The 23,573-nt window shown below is 54.1% G+C and overlaps 1 protein-coding gene across 2 annotated transcripts in view; it reads right to left on the reverse strand.

Moving 5' to 3' along the window:
- Nucleotides 1–9,181: 9,181 nt before the first annotated feature.
- The window catches only part of PTPRF (protein tyrosine phosphatase receptor type F), an 85,947-nt gene continuing 71,555 nt past the window's right edge, over nucleotides 9,182–23,573 (reverse strand). For both annotated transcript variants that reach the window (XM_081225611.1, XM_081225610.1), the window contains 13 exons: nucleotides 22,107–22,222; nucleotides 17,912–18,009; nucleotides 14,768–14,891; nucleotides 14,429–14,604; nucleotides 13,610–13,729; nucleotides 13,138–13,292; nucleotides 12,774–13,059; nucleotides 12,495–12,673; nucleotides 12,155–12,281; nucleotides 11,853–11,978; nucleotides 11,434–11,588; nucleotides 11,212–11,347; nucleotides 9,182–10,867 (listed from right to left, as the gene is read on the reverse strand). In XM_081225611.1, coding sequence (XP_081081737.1) covers nucleotides 10,799–10,867; nucleotides 11,212–11,347; nucleotides 11,434–11,588; nucleotides 11,853–11,978; nucleotides 12,155–12,281; nucleotides 12,495–12,673; nucleotides 12,774–13,059; nucleotides 13,138–13,292; nucleotides 13,610–13,729; nucleotides 14,429–14,604; nucleotides 14,768–14,891; nucleotides 17,912–18,009; nucleotides 22,107–22,222 — 1,867 coding nt within the window. In that variant the 3' untranslated portion in view covers nucleotides 9,182–10,798. The remainder of the gene's footprint in view (nucleotides 10,868–11,211; nucleotides 11,348–11,433; nucleotides 11,589–11,852; nucleotides 11,979–12,154; nucleotides 12,282–12,494; nucleotides 12,674–12,773; nucleotides 13,060–13,137; nucleotides 13,293–13,609; nucleotides 13,730–14,428; nucleotides 14,605–14,767; nucleotides 14,892–17,911; nucleotides 18,010–22,106; nucleotides 22,223–23,573) is intronic.

The raw sequence follows: 23,573 nt of genomic DNA on the forward strand, positions 1-23,573 counted from the left end.
GAAAGTCTACAAACAACAAATGCTGGAGAGGGTGTGGAGAAAAGGGAACCCTCTTGCACTGTTGGTAGGAATGTAAATTGATGCAGCCACTATGGAGAACAGTATGGACGTTCCTTAAAAAACTAAAAATAGAATTACCATATGACCCAGCAATCCCACTACTGGGCATATACCCAGAGAAAACCATAATTCAAAAAGACACATGCACCCCAATGTTCATTGCAGCACTATTTACAATAGCCAGGACATGGAAGCAACCTAAATACCCAGCGACAGACAACTGGATAAAGAAGATGTGGTACATATATACAATGGAATATTAGTCAGTCATAAAAAGGAACAAAGATGGGTCATCTGTGGAGATGTGGATGGAGCTAGAGATTGTCATACAGAGTGAAGTAAGTCAGAAAGAGAAAAACAAATATTGTATATTAACACCTATATGTGGAACCTAGAAAAATGGTACAGATGAACCAGTATGCAGGGCAGAAATAGAGACACAGATGTAGAGAACAAACATATGGACACCAAGGGGAGTGGTGGTGGTGGGATGAATTGGGAGATTGGGATTGACATATATACACAAATATGTATAAAATAGATAACTAATAGAGCCTGCTGTGTAAAAAATAAATAAAATAAAATTCAAAGAAAAATATTATTCCTTGGGAAATCTCCATATGAGCCATTCTTACCGTTGGCGTGGGGCATGGGGAGAAAAGCAGTTCATTAGGGAGAGAGTGGAGTTTGCTGCGATGGACGCAGACCCCTTCCTAGTTAAGGAGCTTGGGGGTGTGGGAAGACCCTCTAGGAGCTGACTCAGGGTGTGTACTCAAGGTAAGACTCAAAGGAAGGGCCTAGGAGAAGCTGGGAGTAGAGATTCTAAGGATGAGTATTCTGGCAGCCCAGCCATAATCCCACCCAACAGATTTCCTTCCTGCCTCAGGGCCAGGTCAAACACCTCCCGTTTTATCCTTTTAGCAAACCTTCATTGAGTCCCTACTTTGGGCTGGGAGGCAAGTGAGACAGGGTCCTTGCCAGTGGAGGAGACAGATGAATCAAACAATAATTATAATGTCAATTTGCATTTCATTTCTGCACCACAGCCTACGTAATATCTTTGGTATTTTTTTTCCTATCTCAGTATGTGAACAGCTGAAGAAGAAAGAGTAATAATTTCAGCACAGTGATATGGTTACTGGACCAACAACACAGTTGGATGTGAGGCTGTCTGGCCGAGGGCGGGGGAGGTAGGGGCCAAAAGAGGATTCCTCAAGGACTTGTCCTGGGTGAGGTGTGCCAGGAAGGGCATCCATGCACGTGCGACCACAGCCTGGTGTGTTTGTCTACCACGGACACATTTTTATGAAAAAAGTACACGTCAGAGGGAGAGAAACTAGAAAATGTGTTTAAAACAAGGAGCATCGAGGGGCAGGCCCTGGTGTGAGCTGGAGGGCCTCACCCATGTTTATGAGGGGCACGCTCCTGGGGTGTCCTCTGCCTTAGAGAGATACAACTCTTTTCCTCATCATCCTGCCAAGGAGCTGGCTGCACCCCCCCAAAATATCCAGTCTCAGTCAGCAGCCCTGCTCCAGGTCAAAACCACCTCTGAGCCAGGGCAGAATGACAGAGCTGGTGGACACGTTAGGGAGGTCACTGAATCCCGGCCTCAAAATGTCCCGCCTCAATGCAGAGAACAAAGGCCGTGGGGATGTGGCCTCAACCTTCACGAATCTGACAACCCAATTGCGGAGCAACAGACCAGGCACCTATGCTGCTGGGGCCCCGAACCGTTCCTGGGCAGGCTGGAAAGGCTTCCTGGAAGAGGTGACATCCTGGCCTCAGAGGCCTGGGGCTAGAGGGCAGTCAGCGAGGTGGTGGGGTGAGAAGTTTCCAGGCAAAGGGAGGGCATGATGTGTGAAAAGAAAAGAAGAGAGAGAGAGAACTAGGAACCCAAGGGAACTACACTACCACGTGGTTGGACCTTATTGCTCTGGAGTGACAGGATGCCAGATCCAGGAGGACCTTGTAGCCTTATAAGAAATTGGATTACATTTAGATGAGAATAAAATGGTTCTAAGGAGGGTTAACAGGATCAGATTTGCACTTTGGAAGATTTGCTGTTTGGAGAATGGATTGGAGGACCACCAAGGGAGAGGGCAGTAATCTGTCCTACCTGTGGGTGGAGGACCCCTATTTGTCCTGGAGTTTTCAGAACTTTTTCTGTCTATGACCTTCTCGGCCCCAACTGTTAGCATGGAAAAAAGTAGTATGGAGATTCCCTTTTTACAGCTGAGGTCCAGAAAGGCGTGTGTGTTGGGGTGAGGGTGGGGGATTGCTGCAAAAAAACAAACAAACAAAAAACCCTAACAGCATCATCACCTGGAAAAATCACTGCTAACATTTTAGTGTATATCCTTGCCAGTGCTTCTCTAATTTACAAATGCCTTAAGGAGCTGTCAAAATACAAATTCTGGGGCTTCCCTGGTGGCACAGGGGTTGAGAGTCCGCCTGCCGATGCAGGGGACACGGGTTCGTGCCCCGGTCCGGGAAGATCCCACATGCCGCGGAGCTGCTGGGCCCGTGAGCCATGGCCGCCGAGCCTGCGCGTCCGGAGCCTGTGCCCCACAACGGGAGAGGCCACAAGAGTGAGAGGCCCGCGTACAGCAAAAAAAAAAAAAAAAAAAAAAAAAAAAATTCTGATTCAGTAGGTCTGGGGTGGGGCCTGAGATTCAGTTTCTAAAGTACTCCCAGGTGATGCAGATACTGATGGTCTCCGTATTCACTTGAGCAAGGCTGTAGACTTTATGTGTGTGTGTATATTTTGGGTTGTTTCTAACTTTTCAGTATTATAAACAGTGCTGCCATGAATCTTTGCCGAGAGATTTTTAAAATATTTGTACGGTCGTTTTCTTTATATACATTCTTAAATGTGTATCACTGGGTCACAGGTAAAGTATATTTTAAGGCTTTTGATAGATATTGCAAATATTCCCCCCCAAAGGGTAGAACCAGATTATATCCCCACTACCAATATATGAGTGCTCAGATCCCCACATCATATTAACACATAACTTTTGCCAAATTGATAGTTGCACAATAGTACCTCAGTGTTCTTTAAATTTGCACTTTGATTAATAGAGCGACTGAGTATCTTCCCCAGTTTTACTGGAATTTGTGTATCTTCTTTTGTGAATTGCCTATTTGTGTCCATGCCCGTTTTCCTATTAGGGTGTTTACTTTTGTTCTTATTGATTTGAAAGTTTTGGATTTAACCCCTTGATTGTTACAAAGGTTTAGCATGGTGTGCTTAAGAAACCACGGTATTTAGGGGCTTCCCTGGTGGCACAGCGATTAAGAATCTGCCTGCCAATGCAGGGGACATGGGTTCGAGCCCGGGTCCGGGAAGATCCCATACGCCATGGAGCAACTAAGCCTGTGCACCACAACTACTGAGCCTGCGCTCTAGAGCCTGCAAGCCACAACTAAGCTTGCATGCCACAACTACTGAAGCCCACGCCTACAGCCTGTGCTCCGCAACAAGAGAAGCCATCGCAATGAGAAGTCCCCGCTCGCCACAACCAGAGAAAAGCCCATGTGCAACAATGAAGACCCAACGCAGCCAAAAATAAAAATAACTAAAATTAATAAATTTATAAAAGAAAAAAAAAGAAACCACAGTATTTAGATAAACCTCAAGTACAGGATTCAAGGAGAGATGAGCCAACTGTTGAAGGAAAACATCACAGTCTAAAGTGCCAGGCTGTGGACCCTGGGGATGCTGAGAGGCTGCATTGTATGCATTACAGCCCTCGTTCTAGAAACTGGGATGGCTGCACACATCAGACAGCATTTCCTCCCTCTCAGCAGGGCTGGATGAGCAAGCTTACTTCTGATCCCAAAATTTAGGCTTCATTTAGACTCCAACCAGCTTTTCTTTCTTTTACGTTAACATATATTCTTCAGGTACATTGCTGTCAATTTTATCTGCAACCAAAATCGAGGATGGAATTTTCAAAAAAAATATCTAGTGGAAGAAAAACAGGGGACTAGCACTAATTAGCTTTAACAGAAAAATATAATGATGGGGGACTAGCTGTATCTGGTAGGAAAACAAAGCCACAAAAGTTAAATGAGTAGTTCTGGCTTTGACCGACAGACAGATGAATGAAACAGACTTGAGGCCCAGAAGTAGATTCTGTACTTATAATAACTTCATATGTGATTAAAAAGGAGGCATTACAAATCAGTACAGGGAGAAAGGTGACCTAAACAAATAATTATTTGGGGAAAAAAACAGTTTAGATACTCACATTAATCATACACCAAAGTATTTTCAAACATAAAAATTCCAAAGATAGTAAGCAGATGAACTCAAATTGATGGAGAAATCAGGGCTGAGAAAACCACAGCCCAAGATCCTTGAGTCAAGGGTCATTCTTCCCAAGAGAAGCCTGGACTGGGTTTAAGTTCAGAATTTACAAATAAAAAATCAAAGTGGGAGACCAGGCAAACATCAGGGTAACTTGATAAAGAAACCCATTAGCAAAACATCAACAGTGTCATATAACCCTCCTCCTTCAACAACTGTTTCATACGGAACTAGAAACAATATCTTTAAAAGTTTCTGGGGACAATTTTTTCTTTTAATAAAGAAGCCCTTGCCAGACAAAGTTAAAACCGAGAGTGAATGTAAGACAAAGATATCGTGAGGAATACAAAAATCAGAAAGTTTATAATCCTATGAGAAAAACTTTTGTGAGAGGTACTCCACCAAAGTAAAGAAAAAGGCTCAACATGCTATGTAAGAAACTGCGGCAGCTGAGTGTGCTCCAGAAGGGAAGGAAATAAAGAAAAAAGCAGAGAAATACTTACTTGAAATTGAACCTATTTATAGGTTCTCGATGTTTAGGATGAAAGACTTAATTATACTAACAGATCAGAAAATATTATAAGCCTTGACAATGTGAAATAAAAAATGGTACTTGGACGAGAGAGGAGAATCAGGGAAAGTGAGCTAATTTCCTCGTTCTTCATAGAGGGTAATCAATAGGATACTGCTTAGGGTGATAAATCAGGAAATAAATGTTTAAATATATTGTTTAAAGTAATGAGGGAGCCCCCAAAGAATTAAAAGTAATAATATATGTAACAAAATCAGGAGGAACAGGTGGGAGTTCACATAAATTGACCAAACTCCACAGGTTTTATTGTGAGGACTCACCAGGTATACCTACTAAAGGTACAACTTTAGTTGAAGGTGAAGCTCTTCAACTGTTTGAAGATGTATGGCTTACACCCGAAAAACTAAAATCAGAAGCTCCAGGAGGGACTTCCCTGGTGGTCCAGCCGTTAAGACTTCGCGTCCCACTGCAAGCAGCCAGGGTTCAATCCCTGGTCAGGGAACTAGATCCTGCATGCCGCAACTAAAGATCCCACACGCTGCAACTAAGATCCAGTGCAGCCAAATAAATAAATATTAAAAAAAAAAAAAAAGAAACCTCCAGGAAATGAAACTGGAGTTGGGGGAAGAGGGAAGAAAGCATAACTTTTTTGTTTTTTTTTTTTTTTTTTTTTTTTTTTTTTTTTTTTTTTTTTTTTTTTTTTCTTTTTGCGGTATGCGGGCCTCTCACTGTTGTGGCCTCTCCCGTTGCGGAGCACAGGCTCCGGACGCGCAGGCCCAGAGGCCATGGCTCACGGGCCCAGCCGCTCCGCGGCATATGGGATCCTCCCAGACCGGGGCACGAACCCGTATCCCCTGCATCGGCAGGCGGACTCTCAACCACTGCGCCACCAGGGAGGCCCAACTTTTTTGTTTTTTGAAAGCATAACTTTTGTATCCTTTAAGACTGTTTGAATTATTTTTATTAAAGAAGACGTGTGCATCCACTTTTTCTTTAATAAAAAAACTATATTGATAACCATTAAAAATTATGGCACATCTATAACAGAAGAGTATGTAGCAGTTTAAAAAATGTTAAAAAACTAACATGTTTAAGTCCCCAATATACCTAAATGAAAGGGGCAATTTGCAGAAAGATATGAACAATACAACTATAGTTGTATAAAAAATAGTCTACATACATGTTTATATATTCATAGAAAACACGCAGAAGAATACAGACTAAATTGGGACTCCCTCCAGGGAGTTGGGGGGCAGGGAGAGGATGGGGACTTTAATGTTTTATACTTCTATGTGGAAGATTTTTGTTGTTTTCAAAAATGAATTATTGGTGGTACCATTTTAAAACTTTGTTCTATTAGAGTAATATTAATTCTTTACAGATTTGGAAAATTTTGAAGAAAAAAAATCACCCAACCTCACAACTCTTGGTGTATTTCCTTCCAAGTATTTTTTTTCTCTGTGCATCTGACTCTGTCTCTAGCTTTGGACAGGTAGCAGTGGGGAAAGAGCCCTGGAGTCAGGCAGACCCACCAATTCCAGTTGGGAGCCTGGAGTAAGTTACTCAGCCCTTACGCACAGCTTCTGCATCTCAACAAATGACAACTTCATCCTTCCAGTTGCTCAGGCTGAAACTGTGGGGTCAACCTTGACTCCTTTCTCTCATCCAGTCCAGAAGCAAGTCCTCTTAGTTCTGCCTCTAAGATGGAACCAGTATCTGGCCACTGCTCACCATGCCTGGATTTCCGCCAAAGCCCTCCCACTGGCCTAGAAGCTGCCCCATTTCCTCTCCGACCTCATCTCCCGCTGCCCTCTCACGTCCGGCTCACAGTGTCATGGGCACACCCGCCTCAACCCATCAGGCACGTTCCCACCCAGGGCCTCCACCCCAGGTGCTCCTTCAGCCTGGATGCTCATCTCGAAGATGTTTAGGCAAAATCCCTCACCAGCTTCAAGTCTTTCCTCAAATTCCATCTTTTCAACGATGCTTCTTCCTCTGACCACCCTGATTAGTAACAAAACCTTCCCTATGTGCCTGTTCTAATTCCCCCCCACCTCGTGACACATCACTTTTCTAACAAACCATATATACATTTATTATTCTTTGTGTGCATCACATTTCCTCCTGCTAGAGTATAAACGTTACAAGGGCAGGAGTCTTTGCACTGATGTGACTCACCCATCCCAAAGGCTCAAGTATTTGTTGAATGAGTGGATGAGACCTGATTTTTCTCATCTACAAAATGGGCATAATAGGACCCACCCCACACATTGTTGTGAGGATTACATGAAAAATATGTATTTCAAGTTGCTTGCACGGCAGGGTCACCTATCCTCATTTAGGATGGCTCCTGAAAGAACCACTAATGACCAGGTTAGCCAGCTAGAGAGGTGTGGAGGGGGAGACGTTCCAGGAGAATAGCTCATGGGAAGCTCTGGAGCTGAGAGAATGCTGAGGCAAGCACGAAAAGAGTAGACCAGGTTACGACTGGAAAGGCGGGGGCCAAGGGTGAGGAGGGATGGTTAAGGCTGCAGAGGCTGGGCCCTGCAGCCTCGGAAACCTGTGGAGTCTGGGCCGACTCTTGAGGCCCTGGCAGGGTCTCCTCAGGGCAGTGCCATGGTCACGTCTGCGAACAGAATCACTCTGGTTGCAGTGCTGAGGATGGGCTGGCTGGAGCAGGGCTGGGGGCAGGCAGACCAGGAAGCAGGCATGGCTGCAGGAGAGGGTGGTCCTGGGAATGCAGAGGACGGAACAGGTGCAGACGAGGCCAAATGGGCAGGGTTTGGCCATTAGTTGGATGTGGGGGTGAGGGAGGAAGGGATGCCTGATTGGGGACCGGTGGATCGGGAGCCTTGGAGGAGTGGGTTGGGAGGAGGGGGTGGTGACAGCCAAGGGGAGGGGGGCAGACCACAGCCGGCGGAAAGCGCAGGGACTCTGGAGCAGACATAACCAGGTGCGTGTGGGTCCCAGCCCCGGCGCTCACCTGCCCTGTGGTCTGCCTGCCTGGTGCAGTTTGTGTGCTGTCGCTCAAGTGATAATCTGATAGCTACCCTCACTTGCCAGTGTTTAATGGCTCATGTTTTCACGAGGAAGTATTTATTCAAACTTAGTATCATCAAGTAATGCAATGGGGGTGGTGTTTTTCTTAACAAATAGACATATGCCCGGCAGTGAGCTAAGAGCTAGGGACACCAAGAAGAGCCCCGATCCCAGGCCTTGGTCACTCAGAGCTCCCAGGGAGACAGCTGGCAACACTAGAGTGCAGTGAGGGCCTCGAAGGGGGCGGCACAGTGCAGTACAGAGGCATGTCACCCAGCAGGGACACCGGCATCCCATTCTGAATCACCTCAAACCCGTCAGCTGCCTCCAGCCTACCTCTGGCCTTGTCTCCCTACCTGGGTCACGTGCGTTCCTTGTAGTTTCTCGTATTTGTTGCTCTGTTTCATGCTTCCAAGCCCTTGTACAAGTTGCTCTCTCCATCGGAAATGCTGTTCCCATATTTTCAAAGTAACCCCTACTCACCCTATGAAACACTCAGAAAGAAGCCAGCTTATGTCACCTCCTCCAGGAAGCCTTCCCTGATCCTGCCACAGGGTGAGGTGCTGCCTCAGTGCACCCACAGCACCTCTGCGTTGGGCTCATCGTGGCACTCTCTATAGTCTGGTCACTGCTGACTACATGTATTTCTCTTCCTCACTTGTTCTGGGTTTTGCTTGTCTTCTGTCCCCAGAGGTTCCATATGGTTCGACAACCTGGTAGGACTTATCTGATCACCAGTGGAAAGACCACTGCAGATGTTGCTGTGTCCAGGGGCCAGACGGCCACACTGTGTCCACACTGTGCAAGAATTACCAGAGTCCTCACTAACCAATTTCCATACCTTCTTGGCCTCCACTGCCACAGTGCCATCCTTCTCCTTATGGCAGGGGAGGGAGGGAGAGAGGAGGTGACGGAAGGGGATGTGTGTGGCCTGGGGAGTCCTGGTACCCACAACGTGGCGACCCAGAACATGGTGGGGGTGAGGAGAGGCAGGGGGCGCGCTTCTGGCCCGGGGAGTCGCGGCCCATGGCAGGTGCCCCTTCCACGCACCGTGGCTCAGTCTTCAGGCTCCCATCAGAAAGTGGGCACCAGGCCAGGAGCCCGTCTTCTCACAGGTCCTCAGGACAGCCTCGCTGTCTCCTGAGGAGCAGGAAATCGGCAGAACCTACACCTAGGGACTGACTTAGAGAGCCCAGACTCTGGTTCCAGAAAGAGCCGAGACAGAGGCCCGGTTTGTAAGAAATCTGATTATTCAAATTTATTACCATCAAGAATTATGCAATGATGCTGTAGTTTTCTTAACAAATAGAAAACAGACTGTGTACAACAGTGAACTCTACAGCACTAGCATCCACAAGGTAAAAATGAATGTCTCATTCAACATTACCAACCCTGGATTGTTGACCTTGACCACCTAGCTAGATCTGGGGACGTCTGCCTCGAGTCCCTCGGCTAAAACAGCTATGCACCCTTCCCGCCCCACTTACCTACCTAGATAGTGCTGCCCAGAGGAAGAGGCCGCTCCCTGCCCCTCAGCAAGCCGAGATAATAAGGATTGAGTATAGTACCACTGAGAGACGTCCAGTAGTCTTGCCACATTGGTTTAGGAGGGCATCTTTGAAGGAGTGGAAAAGAGCGATTCTCAGAGGCTTTGAAAACAGCTGCAAACCAGGGAGGGGAGTCATCTGGCCCCTGCTCCGAGGACAGATATGTGCTACCAGGCCCACTGGCATGGACCTGAAGGGCCAACTGCACCCCTGCTTGGCCCAGAGGTGTGTGGGGCATGGCACACACCCTGACTGCCCACATGGCCAGACCCACAGCCTACCAACACCGTGCCATCCCACAATGCTGGGGACAAAAAGCAAGACTCTGCGGACCCAGAGGGAACCCCAGGCGCACGGAGCCGCCTCCCCTCTCAGGGGTTTGAAGCAGAGGCCAGGGGATGACTCTTTTTTTCTTGTGTTTTTGTTTTTGGGTTTTTTTTGGATTTTTTTTGTCTGTTTGTTTTTTGTCTTTGCTTTATCTTTAAACTTTGCAAACGATGGTGATGAGGAATGCCTTTCCAGGCTCCCCCAGACACGTCTGTGGTTCTGGGCTGTGAATGTTAAACACACACTGGAATAGACGACTGGGGATGAGTGCTTCCTATCTCCGCCCCGCCCACCACTGTCTATGGGGCCCAAAATAAGGCTCTTACGGAAAAACAAAACAGAAATTAAACCAAAAAAAAACTGTTTCCCTGCATTTGGCTAAAACAGGATCTTGTCTGAAGGCCTGGAAGAGCAGCTGGATCAGCGATGCCTCTGCGCAGGCTGGCGACCCCAGCTCCACACACACGAGGAAGGCACACTCCATCCTTCAGCAGTGGTCGTACCAAGAAAGGGTCCAGAGCGAATTCAAAAGAGAACACAAGCTACACCGCAACCCCATTCTGCAGTTAAGAATTTGCAAAAGGAAAAGTCAGAGGGAAGAGGCTAGAATCCCTGTCTACCCCACTCAACGTATAAAAAAGGAGGCTTTGCTCCCATCCCCACCACGAGAAGAAGCATGAGAAACGCGGCAGCGGAACAGAGAGCTCGCAGGGGCTCCGGGGCGGGCCTGGTGGACAGAGATGTGGCCTCAGTGCACGCCTGCCGGCCTGCCTGCCTGCCGGCCCACCCCCTCGCCCAGGGCAGTTCTGGGCTCTCCGTTCGGTGTGGCAATGTTCCTGAAATGCTGTGATCCCAGTGGGCTGTGCTCTGCCAGCAGCAGCACCTGTGCAGGAGGGCTGGATGATGGTCGGTATGGCTCAGAGGAGCTGGGTCCCCTCCGGAGCCCCCAGGTGGGGGCGGCGGAGGAGAGGGGGGCGGTGGTTACGTTGCATAGTGGTCAAAGCTGCCGAGGTACTCCAGGGCCGCGCGGTAGCACAGCTGGTACTGGTCCTGCCGGGACAGGGGTCCGGTCAGTGCAGACAGTGATGGCGGATACCCCGACACACAGCCAAGGGCACTCACACTGCAGCTAGTGGGTCATGGACTTAGCCTCTGCCTCTGCTGGCCAGCAGCAGGGGCTAGATCCAGACATCTGCCCAGGCTTCCCCCTGCCACCCCCACTCTGCCCCTAGATCGTGTACCCTGTAAGGACCGACACGTGCAACCCCAGCTGGGAGCCAGGCACAACACTGGCATCCAGTGCACGGCTGCCGAGTGGGGAACCCGTCCGGCTCAGCCTTCCCCAGCATGTGTCTGTGAGGGGCTGGCTCTGGCATGGCCAGTGGCCTGCATACCTCCGTCTGCACCATGGCCGGGCGCTGTGTGCGCAGGGTCTTCACGGTCTGGAACATGTCGACCACGCCCTCGTAGCGCATCCGCTCCAGGACGATGCTCAGCGTGATGAACACCCCGGTGCGGCCGACACCGGCACTGCCCAGGGACAGTGCTGGGTCAGGGCTCCTGTCCCTGAACCCCCAAGCCCCCAAACGCCCAGACCACCATGGGGTTGGCCCCACCTGCAGTGCACCGTGATGGGCCCATCCTGCCCAAACTGCTCCTTGGTCTTGTGCACCTGCCCGATGAAGTCGATGAAGCCCTCGCCCGTCTTGGGCACGCCCTGCTCTGGCCAGTCTGTGAACTGGAACTGCCGGATCGTCCTTGACTGCCCATCCTGGGAGAGGTGGCAGAGGCCGGGGTCAGGGCTGGAGCTTCAGGCGGCAGCCCCCCAGGGCAGGCGGACAGTGCGGTAGCACAGGTAAGCACCCTGAGGTCGTTACACCGAGGACACCCTGGGAAATGGGCTTGCATGCCCACAGCTCACCTTCGATTCCTGCAGCTGGAGCTGGTGCACCACAAAGGCAGCCCCATCACAGGGGCTCCAGCAGCGTTACAGACAAGCTTTCGTACAAATATACACACTCCCCTGTCCACTCACCCTGGCATCTGTGACCTTGAATTCACGCAGGATATACTGGGGCATGTTGTACTCAGCCATCGGGTCAACGACAAAGTACTGGTAGCGAGCAGAGCGCTCTGCGGGCCAGTACTGGTGGCACTTCTCCTGTGGACAGAGGGCCCGGCCCCATGGTCAGGTGGGGAAAAAGTGGGGAGGGGAGCTCCGGGTTTCAGAGGATTCAGGGGCAGGATGCCACAGGTGGTGATAATGGGGTCTGAGGCTATGCTGACAGGGCCGGGAGAGGAAGGACACGATAGAGAAGGGGTGGCTGGCGTGCTCACCCTGCCCATCTCCCGAAGCCTGGTCAGCATGACGATGATGGTGGAGTTGTGCTCCCACAGCATGCGCCAGAAGTCCTCGGTGCTCTCCGCCAGAGGCCCCTGTGTGGCTATGTAGGCCTTCTGCTGTCTGGGGTGGACATAAGACTGGACATGCTGGAGGTGCTGCTGTCCCCCGAGTCTCCCCATGGCTGCCTAGTCCCTTGGGGCCCTGCTCAGATCACCCCTCCTCCAGGAAGCCCACCCTGGTCTTCCAGGCTGGCCCTGCTCTGTTGCATCCCTAGCCGGCCAGGCGCAGGCCTGGCTACCCGTGGATGTGGTGGGCAGTCACAAGTGTGCTGACCTATAGCCATCCAGGAAGCTGGCATTGATGTAGTCGGAGCCCTCCACACCACGGATGGGCTGCAGACACACACGGGTCAGTTCGTAGGGCATGATATTCACCAGGCGGTTCTTGAACTTGTTACAGGGCAGGTTGGCGCTGATGAAGCGGGATGTGTGGGCCTTGGAGCTTGCCAGCAACTAGCGAGAGGGAGGGGCTGGTCAGGCCTGGCTTCCTGGGGGACTGTCCCCGGGACCCAGTCCAGGCCCTGGAGCCAGGCAGGCCCAGCCCTGAGCCCACCTTGAACTCCAGCTCCATGGCAGTCACACTTTCCCCAGGAGGCACTTGGCCCAGCTTCTGGATGTGGGCATAGAGGTTGCGAGCGGGCACCTCCGTGTGTCCACACGTGGCGGCCTCCAGCAGCGCCTCGTGGATGAACACGTACTGGTCCTCGGTCTGCACCATATAGTTGCGCTGCGACCGCATGCACGTCACGTGGCCGTAGATGTCCACCGTCTTCTCATGCTTCATCCGCTCCAGCATGGCGTCGATGACGATGAAGCAGCCCGTGCGGCCCACGCCCGCACTGCAGGACACGGACTCAGCCTGGGCAGGGGCCCACCCCGCCTCCGCCCCACCCCCCGGTGGCGTGGCACTCCCTCACCTGCAATGCACCACCATGGGCCCGGCGTCCAGCGGGTTGCAGGCCTTGACCCGCCGCAGGAAGGCCAGGATGGGGGTCGGGTACTCGGGAACTCCGTGGTCTGGCCAGGCCATGAACTGGAACTGACGCAGCTCCCGCTTCTCACTAGAGCCACTCTGGGGAGGAGAGCAGGGAGAGACAGTGTGACCAGGGAGCATGCCCTCTACAGACTCAGGGCAGGATGCCCCAGTGCTGAGGCCAGACCCCAGCTTTCCAACGGGACTCAGAAGCCACACGGGGCAGCCTGAAAGAGCTCAGGTGCTGCTTCCATCCATGTCGCCCATGGCACCGGCTGTCATGGTGCGCTCACACCTCCAAGCCCCGACCTCCAACACCGGGCTCCCACTCGTCCCCTTCCCCGCCAGCACACCATGTTCAGACCATTGTCCTCATAGGTCCCGGCCGGGGGACAAGCACCAGGGCAGGACCATACCTTGTGGAGCGCAAAGGTGCGCACAGTATAGGTGGCCAGCTCCACTGTGTCCAGCAGGGTCACCTGGATGAGGCCGTAGGTCTCGGTGCCACGGGCTGGCCAGTACTGATCGCACTTCACCTGCAGAGGGACAGCAGGGCAGGGTGCAAGGGTGTTTGGAGGTACCCAAAGGCTCAGGCGGGCAGAAGCAGGGTGGAAGGTCTAGCCCTCAGCCCCGAGCTCTCAGATCCATTATGCCACCCCTCACCAAACCCTATCATGGTCTCACGATACGCCTCCACCCCTGCCCTCACCAGGGGAACGAGGGACGTAATTGAAAATTGTTTATTCATGACCAGATTTCACCAGACACATTTTCTGCCAAATTTACCCATAACGTTTATGCACCATTTTCAAGCTCTGTAAATTTTACGTTCCAGTCAACGCTTTGCTGTGCATAAGCAGATAACAGCAGCTCTTTCCACTAATTAACTCAGGAGACGTGTTAATGCCCCAGCTACACTCCAGCATCGGGAACACGTGAACATCCCAGAAACATGCCAGCAACTAGGGAACATATTAACATTCTTGGAAAATGACAGCATCTGGGGCAACATATTAACATGCTGGGAACCCACTGGTATATGGGGAACATGCCACATCCCAGGAACGTCCAGCAGCTGGGACACGAAGACACCCCAGGAAAACAACAGCACTTGGCAAGTCCCTTGAGGAGCTTCTTCCCACAGGGATGGGAAAAGGTGTCTGAAGTCAGCTGGTGGCTGAGTATCCACTGCCACCCTCCTCCCCCGCCCTGGGCAGCGCTCTGCACAGCCTTACCCGGGACTTTTCCTCCAGCCGTGTCATCATGACCACAGTGGCTGTGCGCTGCTCCCACACCATCCTCCAGAAATCGCCCATGGTCTCAGGCAGCGGGCCCTGCGTGGCAATGTAGGCATTCTGCTTGCGGTAGCCATCGATGTAGTTGGCGTTGATGTAGTCACTCCCCGGGACACCTATGAACAGGAAGGGACATGGGAGAGCATTATCCTGGGGCCTCCAATCCAGTCCATACCTCCTCGGTGCACCCTGGGACCCGTGGGCCTCTCCTGGAGGATGAAATGTCACCCAGCGAGGAGGAGATCAAGGGGATGGGAGGGGGCCCCGCCCTCGGCTCACCATCAATGGAGGTAAGGATGACTCGAGAGTGGTCGTAGGCAATGACGTTGGCGTAGCGGTTCTTGGGCTTGTTCACCTCCAGGTTTGAATTCTCCCACGTGAACTGCTGTCCAGGGTCAATTGACTGCAGGAAATGGAAGAGGCAGGTGGAGTGGGGCAAGAGTTGACTACCTAGTGCCTCCAGGGAGACCCAGCCTTCCAGGTGGTGTCCACCTCCGGCCTTCGCTCCCGGGTCACAGCTGCTCTATCACATGGTGCTGGTGAAGGCTGAGCACCAGCTCCCCTGGCCATGGAGCAAAGAGGCTGGCACGGCACCGATCAGCAAGGCGATGGACCGAAGACTCCTTTGACCAAGGTACCAAATCCCCTTGCCCAGGAGAGTGGTCAGGGGTGGGGTGGGGGCTAGGGAAGTCCCTCAAGCCCTGAATCCAGCTAATGAATGAGTGCAGAAGCAACGGCGGCCAGCTGTGCACGACCCAATGCTGCTGGGGCTCTGGCCAATGCTGCACGGCCTTGCCCAGCTCTCCTCTTTCCTCTCTGGCTGTTCCTTCCCATAGGCAGGACGCAGTGCTCCTCTGGAGTTCATTCCTGGGCCCTCTTTGCACTCTCCAGCCCTTCCTGGGTGAGTTCACTTGCTCTCAGGACCTTACGCCCAAATGTTGGAGCTGCCATAACCCCAGCTGCAGCCCAGAGTCTCCCCTGAGCTCCCAGTCTGAATAGCCAGCAGCCCCTTGGACATCCCACCTGGACATTCCACACTCCTTCGGTCTCAACCCTTGCCAAGCTGAGCTCATCAGCTCCCCTTGCAAACCCGGCTCTCCTGCTGGGGCTCCATCTCAGTGAAGGGCACTGTCCTCATTTACCCCAACGCCCTGGCCACAACCTGCAAGTTGTCCTCAAAACTCCTCTGTGCCCCATCCCATCACTCCCAGCCCCTTGGCTCTCTCCAACCTGCTGCCAGTGCCTCAGCCAGCCCACCTCTGCTCAGACTCGGCATCTCCCTCCCTCTTTGCTTTGCCCCACTCCGTCCTGCAGCCGGAACAATCATAAAATGCAGATCTGTTGACCAATTCCCTGCTTAATGTCTTCCATGGCTCCTTATCGCCTCAGATGATACTAATAACGGCTGAGGCTCAGCGAAAACTTACCGTGTGCTTGGCACTGTTCTCAACACTCTGCCTGTATTCCCTCATCTAATCCTCCCATGAAATAGGTTCTATTATTACCCTCCTTTTACAGACGAATACCACCCGAAGTTCTCAGCACAGCACACTGTGTCCTCCAGGTTTTGGCGCCAGCCTGTTACTCTCCACGAGTCAGCGAGCACTGCTTCCGTGAGACCCCACCCAGCGCACCCCACCCCACGCACCCCACCCCTAGCCTGCTTGCCTCGGTGCTGTTGGCCGGCCGACCTTCTCCCCACGTCTGCATGTTTAACCCCAGGGCGTGAGGTCACATTCAGTGCCTCTCAGCTGTCTGCACTTGTCTCCCTGCTGGCTGAGCTCCCTGTGGGCACTTGCCTCCACACCCCCAACACCCAGCACAGGCTAAGTGCCCGGCGATGCCAGATGAGCGACTGACTGACCGTTCAAGGTAACACAGCTATGGGATCCTGGCTGCAGGAAAGCTCTCGGCAGGCCGGGTGGCCAGAGGAGGCTTCCTGGAGGAGGAGGCTGTGGTGAGGAAAGCGCAGACTGGAGCAGAGAAGCGGCAGAAGGTGGATGGGGGACACCGAGTCTGGACAGTGAGCCGCAGAGCCCCACGGGAGGAAGGGCGGCGTGGGACGTGGGACAGGATGAGTGTGGGCGGGAGACCAGGCCAGGTAAGGAGCTGGAGGCAGGGAGCCCGCCTTAGCGGCTCCGTCCCCCTCATGGCGGGCCTGTACAGAGCAGGCCCCCAGTGGGCGCTCTGCAGGGAGAAGCGGCACGCCTTCCTCGCGGCACAGGTGATCATCAGTTCCCCGGCCAAGCTCAATTTCCTCTGTGGAAACCTGGCTCACAGCCCTTGAAGGGGAGCCCTGGTGCCCGCCACAGCAGCCCAGCTGAGGGTGGACATCTGACTGGAGCGGGGGGGGGCTCACAGGCAGGGTGGAGCCAGCCCATCAATCACCCATCCATCCACCCGTCATCCTGTGCCGGGGCTGCGCTGGGGGCGGGGCGGGGGGTTGGAGGGGCTGAGTGGGGCAGAGGCAGAAGATGCCTTAACAACACCTCTGCCCGTGCTCCTTAGAGGAGGAGCGGCTCTCCTTATCACCTCCTTAACACCCCTTTCACTAGCAGAGCACCTCCCCAGCCGGGCGCCTGGAAGCCCTGACTCTGGGCAGGAGCAGTGCTCTGAAGTCTGAGCCCCCAGCAGGTACGGTCCAGGCCAGATTGAAGGGAGTACCTGGAGGGCCCTGAGCAGGAGGGTTTGTGCAGCCCAAGTGGCAAGGTTCAGGCCCCCCAGCTCCCCATCTCTGTGATCTGCACTCTGAGAACACCCGTGAGCACATGCATGTGCAGGGTACAGGGTGCCAGACACATTCCACTACTCATCAGCTGTGTGACCTTGGGCAAGTCACTTCCCCTCTCTAAGCCTCAGCTTCCTCATCTGTAAGATGGGATAACACCAGTATCCCTTTCACAGGGTGTGGGGAGGGCAGAATGGTATGCAAAGTGCCTAGCCTAGAGCTGGCCCGCAGGAAGCTCTCCATAAATGCCAGCTGTTATTACTGACCTGGGTGTGTGTGTGTGTGTGTGTGTGTGCACGCACGCACGTGCGTGTGTGCAGGAAGCTCTCCATAAATGCCAGCTGTTATTACTGACCTGGGTGTGTGTGTGTGTGTGCAGGAAGCTCTCCATAAATGCCCGCTGTTATTATTGAGTGTGTGTGTGTGTGTGTGTGAGAGAGAGAGAGAGAGAGAGAGAGGGAGAGAGACCTGTCTGCCTCTGTTAGCATCAGGGCATGTGACTGAGTGTCCTGACTTGGGGATCTGGAAGGGCCTCTGTCAGGCCCAGAACCTGAGGAGCTGAGTTCCCTGCTGGCCACTGCTGACCCCTCCACTGTGTGTTCTGGAGAAGCCTGGAGCCCGAGGCAGGAAAGGAGTGGGTCTGGGGCCAGGCACGTGGTGGGGGTGTGAAGCGAGGGTGAGGGGGGAAGTCTCACCTCATATTCCTGGGAGAACTTGAGGCCATCGTTGGCTTTGAGGCGCTCGATGTTGTCCGCCAGGTCGGTGATGGGGATGGGCGGGTGGTCTCGCATACCTGGGAGCAGGGCACACACAGGCAGAGTTAGCGTGAGGCCTGAGTTGGGTGGTGGAGACAGCCCCAATGCATGTATGCACACATGTGGACACGTGTGACCATGGAGCACTCGTCACTGGTGGCATGGAGACGGCGGCACATGCGGCGACAGGGATGGCAGGGCACACAGTGGCTGGGGGTGGGGGTGGAGAGGACAGAGGTGGAAGGGTGTGTGCTGTGAGCATGAGTGAGCATGTCCGTGTGACACGGTGCTGAGTGGCAGGTTCTCCACAGGCATGAGAGGCTTCCCCCCTCCCAGGCCGAGGCCAGAAGCCCAGGTGGAAGGCAGTGGACAGGATGGGGCTGGGCTGCTTCAGCCTGCACCCCGCCTGCGAGTCCTGCCTCTGGACAGCGCTCTTGCCCTCACTGGCGCCAGTCACCATGGGGGGCTGGGTGATGTCCCTGTCCCAGCACCCAGCATGTGGATGGAGTGATCACGATGTACATGGCAGAGACGTGGAAGAACTCGGAGGGAGGAGCAAAGGGGAGGAGGGAGATGTGGGGACAGGGAGCCAGGGAGACAGGAGGGGTGCCGGAGAGGGGTCGGACTGAGACCGGAGAGGGGTCGGACTGAGACGGGAAAGGGGTCGGACTGGGACGGGAAAGGGGTTGGACTGAGACCGGAGAGGGGTCGGACTGAGACCGGAGGTGAGAGGCAGAGACAGACAGGGTGGAGGTAGGGAAAACAGGGCGGGAAGAAGGGGGCAAGGTGGGGAGAGAACGGGATGGACAAAGAAAAGACGGGGCAGTGAGAAGGTGGAGAAAAGAGAGAAAAGGGGGGAGAAGAACTCAAGGAAGGAGGGAGGCGATGGGTGAGAGAAGTAGAGGAAACACACAGAAGGCAGACTGGGCCCCAAACACGGGAATGCAGAAAACTAACTTGAGATATTCGGGCAACTGGGGACACTGGAACCTGCAGAGAAAAAGAACAAAAACAGCGGGGCAAGAGAAGGAAACCCATTAACCTCTGGTTACACTGCTGTTGAACACAGTGCGGGGCTGGGGGCTCGCAGGGGCAGTCCCACCGCAGCCCCTTCTGCTCCCCGAGGAGCAGATGCATCTCCCACCCAGAGCCTGGGCGGTCTCAGGGGTCTCTTTCTATGACGGAAGTCTAGGTCCAAGCCAACCTCGTGCCCTCTGGTATCAAAGTTTGACCTTGGCTACTTCCAGATGAACTGGCAAAAGGGAAGTGTGCTTTTAGAGAGAGATGAGGCATGTGTGGTGAGAAACAGAAGGGTGAGTCCACACGAGGATGTGCAGATGGGGACTGTATCACTCTTTCAGCTCTTCTGTGAGTTTGAAGCATTTTCAGAAGAAGAGTTAAATTATGAGAGAAAATAATAAACATTTGCTGAACGAAAAAAACGAGAAGGAAACCCTCAGCCGTGGACAGTGCTGCCATCCCCGCCACCCCTTCTGGTCACCGGTTCCCTCCCAGGTCACCCCTGTGCACAAAGACACCTCTCCCCGCCAGCAGCCCTGTTCCCTGACCTCAGCACCTCGGGTGACCCTCACTGTGCCCCCTCCCCACGGCCCGCCCGGGGCCACAGCCTCCTGTCCTTCTGGACCGCCATCCCTTTTAACACCACCTCTGACTTCCTGTGCTCCACCCCGCCTTCTCCTCTCAGATCCCTGCCATTTCCCCCCGGGCCCTGCAGCCACAAGGATTCAGACCCCGGCAGGGCCTTCACACCCACTTGCTCATTCCCCACTCGCTGTGCCTCAGCCCACTGAAATGCTCCTGCCCCCAGGACCCGCCCACCACACGCTCTCCAAGGTCCCAACTGCCGAAGCCAATGGCCTCCGTCTGGGTCCTCCTTGCACAGCCCTCCCCGCCTGGCCTCTGGGACACTCCTCTCCCCGAGTTCTCTCTCCCTCTGGCTCCTCCTCCTTGGCTATCCTGCACCCATCCTTCCTCAACATTTTACCTCCTTCCCTGGATGCCCTTCAGCCGCTCTTCCCCCGCCCCCTTCTCCTGGGAGAGCCCATATATTTGCAAGCATTGACCACTGCGTGCTCCTTGGCATGCCCCACGCCCATGGTTCCAGCCAGGATGTTGGTGCGGAGGTCTCCCTGGACCCTCCCACCCCAATGCTCAGCCAGCAACCACAGAGGCATCCTGGGACCTCCGCCCCCATTTCCTCACCCCACATGGAATCAAGCCCGAGCCCTGCTGCTTAGGTCTCGCTTATGTCTCCCCACTGCCACCCGCCTCGTCCAGGTCCTCAGCACCTTCTCAACAGCCTGCCTCCCCAAGTTCTCCCCTTCCAATCTGCCTTCCACATGGCAAACAGAGCTATGTTTCTACAGCCCAATTCTGACCCTGTTGATGCCCTGCTGAAAACCTTTAATGCCTCCCTGGAACCCTCAAGACAAAGTCCAAACCCCTTAGCCTGGCGTGCAGGTCCCTCTGTGACCGGACCTCGGCCTAGCCCTCCAGACTCAGCTCTGGGCTCTCAACATCCCCAGCTCCAGTGCCGCAGGACGCAGTGCCTGAAAGCTGCTTCCCCACATGCTACTGCCATAGAAGGGAGTTCCCTCCGCTCCCTCCCACCCCCTCTCTGCCCGACTAAGGCCCACATGGCTTGGCATCCCTCTCAGAGGAGGCTTCTCTGCTCTCCAGGACCCAGCATCCTGAAGCTTTGATTCCTCGAAGATCTGATCACACCTGGTTGCAACAGCCTGCGAAGTCAGCCTGGCTCTCTCTCTTTCAGGACACGTGCCCTTGGAACTCAGTCAGCATACTGTCAGGGAGCCCAGGCCACAGGATGAGAGCCGAAAACCTCAGGTGTGCTCACAGCTGACTGCAGTGTCAACCACAAGACATGAGAATGAATGAGTCTCCAGATTTCCAGGGTCAGCAAACTTTTCTATAAAAGGCCAGGTAGTAAATATTTTTGGCTTTGTGGACATATGGTGTCTATCATACCTACTTAGCTCTACTTTGTAGTATGAAAACAGCCACAAACAATACATAAATGAATGGGTGTGGCTGCGTTCCAATAAAACTTTATTTGCAGAAACAGGTGGTGGGCTGCATTTGGCCTCGGGCCATAGTTTGCTGACCCCTGATCTAAATGATTCTGGCTCCCAGCTTTTGAGTCTTCCGGCTGAGGGCCCAGACATTCTGGAATAGAGACAAGCTGCTCCTGCTACGCTCCCGTCTGAATTTCTAACTCATGAAGACAGTGACAATAGTACATAATTGTTGTTGTTTTCAGCCACGAAATTTTGCAGTAATTTAACATGCAGCAATAAGCAGCTCGTGTACACACAAACCCTGTGTGTTGTAGTTCACTCATTCATTCAGCTGCCTTGTGTTTGTTTCACAGGTGCTCAACAAGAATGCACCGTGTGCACAACCCAAGGGATGGGAGAGGAAGAAGACAGTTCCTGGCTCCACAGAGCTCTGTCACTGAGGCCGTTCCAGCCCAGGCGGGGAGGCGTCATGATGGAAGCAGCATCTGGGAGCCGAGGAACGACCCTGCCCACAGGGAAGAGGTCTGAGTTGTGTCTGCTGGGGCATAGGGAGGGAGTGACAGCTCAGGTAGAAGGAGCAGCCAGAGAGCCCCGTAACAGTGGCGGGGAAGGAAAGGCAGGCACCAAGCCCTGTGCGGGGTCTCTGTACTCGCACAGAATATCTGGGGCCAGCCACCAGGAAGGGCCAGATGTGGGCACCCCATCCCACCACAAGGGTCTGATGGGCCGTTTCCCACTAACAAACCTCTCGTGTGCAGGGGCCAGAGCACGGGTGCAGAGGCTGGCCATCCCGGGGCTGGGATGTGGCGCTGTGTGGGTCCCGGGCCCATACTTGGAGGGCGTGACCAAAGACGAGGTTGGGTCTGAGCAGCTGCCCCCCACCCCCAGAGGCTCCAGGGCCCTGGGGTGCCTGTTCAGCTCTTGATATAGGGGTTCCTCAGTCACTTCATCAAAGTGGATGGGTACGGGGAGAAAGGCAGAAGGGAGGAACAGGAAATGGGGGCCAGGGTGAGGCCAGGGTCCCTCGGCGGAGACCGGCAGGCCTGGGTGGGGCGGGCAGGCTGGGGGAGCCACCCTACCTGGGGTCTGGTAGTTGAGCCGCCGCATCTCCACGGGGTCGGAGGAGTGGGCCAGCAAGGAGTCCTTCAGCCCAACTGACTGCTCATCCTTGGACGATGGGGAGTGGGTCCTTTTCCTGGAGAGGCGGAAGGGCGGTTGGTGAGAACTGAGGTCCAGGCGGAGAACAGAGATGCAGGGCATAGCCCGCTACCACAGAGGCCCTGTGTCCACGGCTCTGCTCCTGCCACCCCAGCCTGGGGTCTCTGAGTGCAGGGGAGCCAGGGCCAGAGCAGCTTCACATGAGAGGACACAGGGTGGAGGGTGCGGAGACAGCGGGAGTGGAGGGTGGACAGAGGGCCAGCCCAGCGAGAAAGGGAGGGGCCGTAGAGGCTGGTGGCTCCTTCCCGTACAGGGCAGGTCACTGCCGGGCAGTGGCTGTTGTCTGCAAGGGCCCCACAGCTGAGGCAGCAGGAGCCACCGGGAGGAAACATGCAAACGACACGTAAGATACGCAAACATCACAGAGAGCTGGGCCTCAGCTATCTGGCTCTTGGTACAAGGGTAGAGGTGCAGAGCAGCAGGGGAGGGACGGGGAAGATGTCCCCCTAGCTGGGCAGAGTCCTCCCTTGCTGGCCTCGGCTCCCCAGGCTACAGGGACAGGAGCAGAGACAGACTGCAGCGTCCAGCTGCTGACAAGTATCCAGGGGCCGCTTCTGATCAGTGGACACAAGTGTGCTTGGGGAAGAAACTTACGTGAGTGTGCATGAGTGTGCAGCACACACTTCCCTGCTGCCCTGCAGCCAGTGCTCTTTGCACATAGGCCAGACTCTGTCCCCTGCAGCACACAGGTAACCTCAGAGACCTGGGAGCCTGGGGGAAGGCTCTGGTGAGCTCAGAGTCTGTGCCCGCAGGGGAAGTGCTGGAGGTCTGGGCCTCGCCTGTGCCGGAAAAGGGGCATCCCTTGTGCAGAGCACCGGCCGAGAGAGTGACAGAGCCTGTCCCGTCGCCTGCCAAGCTGACCAGACAGCCGCAGGCCAGGAGGCTTCCGGCCCAAGCAGCGCCCCTCCCTGCTGGGCCCGCAGTGTGCATGGGGATAAGTGAAGGGGGAAGCCTGTGAAGAGAGAAGGAAGGACTCCTACCTTTCTCGTTTACTAGGTCCCAAAAGACAGGCAAGGACAGAAGAAAGGAACGGTCACTGTTTCTGCCAAGCACTCAGACCCTCTCACGACATGGGGGACACTGAGGACCCATCTATGGCACCCACGTGGCATTCACGGGGAGGGGTCGCCTCTCCTGGCAGACACCAGGACCCAGAGGCAGCGGGGGGAGGATGAATGGGTGTGTGGGACCCTCCTCAGGTTCCCCACCCATGGGTCTCCAGGCCCTGAACCAGGCGAGACTGTCCCTATTCACCCTGGGAGGAAGGAGCTAACTTCAGGAAGGAGGCACCAGGTCCAGGTCAAGGGTCGGGGTCAGGGGCAGGGAGA

This window comes from Mesoplodon bidens (assembly GCF_964165515.1).
Source record: "Mesoplodon bidens genome assembly, chromosome: 2".
NCBI lineage: Eukaryota > Metazoa > Chordata > Mammalia > Artiodactyla > Ziphiidae > Mesoplodon > Mesoplodon bidens.